This window comes from Spinacia oleracea, chromosome 1 (assembly GCF_020520425.1).
Source record: "Spinacia oleracea cultivar Varoflay chromosome 1, BTI_SOV_V1, whole genome shotgun sequence".
Taxonomy (NCBI): Eukaryota; Viridiplantae; Streptophyta; class Magnoliopsida; order Caryophyllales; family Amaranthaceae; genus Spinacia; species Spinacia oleracea.
In genome coordinates, this window is record NC_079487.1 from 116357657 (window position 1) to 116362921 (window position 5265).

The 5265-nt window shown below is 32.6% G+C and overlaps 1 protein-coding gene across 1 annotated transcript; it reads left to right on the top strand.

The window, feature by feature from the left end:
- The first annotated feature begins 1134 nt into the window (after window positions 1-1134).
- On the top strand, window positions 1135-2504 carry LOC110777793 (uncharacterized protein At1g66480-like). The gene has a single exon (XM_021982383.2). The coding sequence runs from the start codon at window positions 1520-1522 to the stop codon at window positions 2210-2212; it is 693 nt and encodes a 230-aa protein (XP_021838075.1). The 5' UTR covers window positions 1135-1519; the 3' UTR covers window positions 2213-2504.
- The last annotated feature ends 2761 nt before the right edge of the window (window positions 2505-5265 follow it).

A 5265-nucleotide genomic window follows, 5' to 3' on the forward strand; every position in this document is an offset into this window, starting at 1 on the left:
ATTTCTTTCTTTTATTTCATAATTTCCCATCACACATTCTTTCATTTTATTTCTTTCTTTTATCTCATAATTTCCTGTCACAAATTTTTATTTACAAGTGGTGTACAATAAATATTGTATACCGAAGTTAAAGTTAACTTAAAATACTTAAATGTTACCTTTATATATATAAAAGTTATAAATTTCTTTGCATTTTAATAAAAAATATTTCTTCAAAATCACTAATAATGTATAAAATTAGTTATTTAACCGTTTAAAATGTTTATTTATCAACATTTTTTTGTTATAATATAAAAGTTAATCAAAACATAGTAAAAGTTACAAAAAAACTATGTAAAAGTTATCTTGGTGCACAAGTTGTAACACCTTTTGTGCACAAGATCTTTTGAATTCCTATACCCCCATTTTGGGTCACGAGTGTGAAGATTAAAGTGTTACAACTTTGTTAGTGTCCTGCGAGGAGGTAGTTATACACTTATACTTGGTTCGATACTGAATGAGTGTAAATTTCTCACTATCAAGAGGCATGGTGAAATAAAGAGAAATTAATAGACCTAGCTCTATATAGATTTCAAGAATTGGTGTTGGTTTGTGTTGAAGGGTTAGGTGTGTAAAGGAAATCTATTTATAGAGTGATTTTGAAACAATGTATTAATTTTTGTGATGTAACACTCGAATTTATCTACATATTCCTTTAATTTGTAAATAATATTTGTTGTGATGTAACTCTTGAATGTATTAATTGTTGTTATGTCAAGATTAAGAGTTGCTCTTTCTACATAGACCATGAAATACAAATATTATTTAATGTACTTTAATGTAAACTCTTTATACTGTAACAAAGACTGTATTGTTCTATATTAACTAAATAGATAGAACAATATATATTGTTCTATGTTAACTAAATATATAACCAAATTCAATTTCTACACCATTTTTTCTCCAAAAAACTAATAACATAACAAACAAATGATAACATATACCGTGTAGTAAGAATTAAATCAAAGTCAGTACAACTTGTCACTTTACATATCATTAGTTCAAATATATATAGAGCATTAGAAAAAGTTGATACCAAATTAGTTATTCTAAGCATATCGCGTGCAACGCGCGCGACCCTGACCACTAGTCTTATTAAAAGCACGCTTTACTCTTAACTACGGAGTACTTGCCCAAGACTTTATTGGGACGTAAGCCATTGGTGAACGGAATCTAATTACGGAGTAATTCAACACTTCATCTACACGCCGTTATCTGGATTATGTTGCGCAAACTAAAAAAAACCAAGCTTGTATTTGTACTCTTCGTTTATTATATTGCTCATCAGATGTTCGACGAAATGCCAATTCCAAAAACTTGTTGTTTCCATTCACACTTCCATCATCACAATATCACATCATCCTTTTCTAGAAAGCCAATTCTCCCACCATACAAATATTAATTATTTCCTCATTCTCCACTTTCCAATTCTATCTTATTATCTGACCAATTCTTATTCTTTTAGGAGAGAGAAAATATAATGGGGAACAACATGGGTGGAGGAAGCAGTAAATCAGCAAAAATCATGAAAATCAATGGCGAAAACTTCAAATTGAAAATACCAGTGAAAGTTTTTGATGTAATTAAAGATTACCCAGATCACATTTTGTTAGATTCTGAAGAATTTCTTCGGTTTAATCTGAGAGCTAAACCTTTAAACCCAGAAGATGAGCTAAAACCCAGAAAAATCTATCTTCTAGTTGAGCTACCCAAGTTTCCTCTGAATAATCAAAGCCCTCTTAGGAAGGTGCGATCTAGTGTGCTGGCGTCCACTGCAACAAATAGAGATGTGATGATGATGAAGAAAGAATCTCGGAGATCTGCTTCTGATGATCTTACGATCTTGACGAGATCAACGGCTGCTGATTTTGTCGATGTCGATGACGGTGGTGATGGTAGTAGTCCTGTGGGTCCTACAAGGGTTAAGATGAGGCTGTCGAAGGCTCGGGTGCAGAAGATAATGGAGGAGAGTGGAGATGATAATCTGGAGGCTGCTAAGAGGATAATTCGGCTTTGTTTAAAAGAAAACGCCGCCGTCTCGAGCGGCGACGTGGCGGTGGAGGAAATAGAAAGTGATGAAGATGTTAAAGTGGAGACACATTGTTTGAATGTTTATGGGATGTGCAGTCCTTGCTCAATTTACCGCAGTAAGTATAAGAAATTAACCTCCTAGTTGTACGTATATGTACGTATATTGTACGGGTACATGTCCGAGTATTCGATAGCATCGAAGACGTGCCAATGTCCGAGTATATGTCTTCTTCTAGAGTGTCCATGTGAGAAAATGGAGTGTTCGAGTAGCATTTACTAGTAGAAAGAGTAATATTCTTAGGTTTTGTTAGTATTTCAATTAGGCAAGTTGAAAAGAAATGTACAAATTAGGTGCAAAATGTAAATAGTGTGGTTGATGGTAAGATCCAATCATGAGTTTTGAGTTGAGTAAACTTGACGATTAACTTGCAAGAGTTTTAATTGCTTAGTCAACTACAGTACATATTAGATGCATGTATGATAAGATTGTGTGTTGTTGTATGAACTATGAGTGTGTTTTGTACAAAGTGAAACTATTTATTGTATATACAACAAGTTCGGTAAAAGTTTCTGTTTTTGAACTAAATATTAAGTTTAGAATATTGATATGTTTTTTTTTCTTTTTTCTTCTTTGGGGTGCGAATGAGCTACAAAGTCAATATAAATTACAAATTGATAGGTTAACATTGAAGTACTTTGAATCATTCTTATCGATTCCTTATATCTTATCCTCTTCGGTTTTGTTCATTTCCTTCAAACCTTCCTCCATCTAAATTGATTGTCCGGTTGTACGAATTAATGACTCACGTATGAAACCAACAACAGGCGGAATCGCGGAATGGAGGAAGTAGAAGTGTGTGAGACTCTTATTACGGCTTCTATACATTTTGAAAGTAGCCAAATAGATCACGAGTTGCATCAAGTAGTTCCATTGTTTTGACCAGCTAGTTAGATTGAATTACCAACTGCAAATTTAATCAAAAAGGGTTTGCGTTCTCGATTTGTCACCAAAAATGAACTAAATGATTAAATGGGAGAAATAATTTAGGCACATCAAATACTCAGTACTTGGCTTTAGTACATCTACTAAGAGACACAACTTTTCATAGTGTACTCGTAAAATGGTATGTTAAAATCAATATAAAATGTGCCAAAATCAGTTATGATGCTAAGTTGATGTCACTTTCAGCCAATTAATTTTAATAAAATTAATTCAACTTAGTGGAAGTGCATTACAAACTTGTGAATGCCAGTGATATACTCGTATTGCAACTTGCAAGGTTAAAAAAACAAAAGAACAGAGGGGTTTAGATCATACTAAGGATCTGATACTTGATGTGATAGTAGCCGTGATGCTTCCATTTATTGCTTAATAAATTGTTTAAAACTGAATTTGTGTTTAGCAATTCTTAAACAATTTTACAGTCACATAAACATCATATATATACGACGAGCATATCGTACTTTTGGATTGCAAAATTTGATTCTAAATAATACGAGGATAAAATTACTACTCCCTCCGTCCCGGAATACTTGACCTGTTTTCCTTATCGGGTCGTCCCTTAATACTTGACCTGTTTCTAAAAATGGAAATATTCTAACAATATTATATTATTTCTCACTCCACCCCTATTAACCCACCTACCCCCTACTCCATACAAAAAATAATTAAAAATTCAACCCCTACTCTCCCCCAACCCCTCCTCTTAACCCATCTCCCACTAACTACATTAAAATAATATCCCACTATCAATTACTACTTATTAAATTAAATAAGTCAATTCAAGTCCCTTAAACTCTGTGCCGGTCAAACCGGGTCGAGTATTCCGGGACAGAGGGAGTACTATGAAAGTATTTTTTGATAAATTGATTTCTACTTCACTTTTCGGTTGTATAGCGTGATAGCCGATAGGCGTTGACTGCTGGGCGCTGGAAAGTGCTGATGGGCCATGGGTGTAGGCGCTGCTGCTCCCATGATTCATGTCTAATAAGTTCACATAAGTTATAATCGGGTCTAATAAGTTAAACAACGTGTCTCATGTGTGACTAGCCATACCATCAACTTGATGGTGTGACACGCGCAACTAATATGGAGAAAGTTATTGACTGTTATTTGACTTTCTATGCTGGTGTTACTTATATATTGTACTAGATTAGATTCCGTGCAAGCACGGATTTTGATCATTTTTTCACAAAATATTTAACTAAATATTTCCCCAACTACTGCATAGTTATAACATTTTTAACATACTCGTTTAAATTTATTCATCTAATATGCATATATAAAATGCTAATATGGTCATTTGACCAAAATATTGAGTGATATATTTTCTATTATTAATATAGCGATTTGACTAAAATATTAGCAATTTAGAATAATTATTATTACATCGTATATATTATTGCCATAATTTATAAACTAAATTTTGTTTCCATACATAAATAGTTTATAAAAAAAGGTAGAGAATAAAAATAAAATAAAACAAATACACTTTTTTTGGAAAGTGGTTTTTGGCGGGAAAAAATCGCACCAGGAATTGACACGTGTCATTCCTGGTGTCTCTTTTAGTACATAGTAATAGATAATAGATTCGTCGTCACTTTTCTTTTTTTACTGCAGTTTTTTGAATTTCATGTTAGAGGTTGCTTGTCTGGTATTACTTGATTTTCTATGCTGATATTACTTATACATTGTATTCGTTGTTACTTTTCTTATTTTATTGAAGTTTCATGTTAGAAGTTCCTTGTATAGACCGGTGTTACTTGACTTTCTATGATGATATTACTTATTCGTTGTATTCGTTGTTATTTTCTTGTTTTGCTACATTTTTTTGAAATTCATGTTCGATGTTCCTTGTATAGACTGATTTAACTTGACTTTTTATGCGGGTGTTATTTTTAGTTATTGCAGTTTTTTCAATTTCATGTTAGAGGTTCCTTGTATAGACTGGTGTTACTTGAATTTCTATGTTGGTGTTACTTATGCATTGTATTTGCGGTTACTTTTCTTGTTTTATTGCATTTTATTCAATTTCATGTTAGAGTTTCTTTGTGTATATTGATGTTACTTTATTTTCTATGCTGATGTTACTTTATTTTATATGCTGATCTTACTTTATTTTCTGGCTTTAAACACGCTGAGCTTATTTATAAGTGTGAACATGTCACACCATTAAGTTGATGGTGTGGCTGGTC

Coding starts and splice junctions, on each gene's coding strand:
- LOC110777793 (XM_021982383.2), top strand. CDS start 1,520: ATGGGGAACAACATGGGTGGAGGAAGCAGTAAATCAGCAAAAATCATG.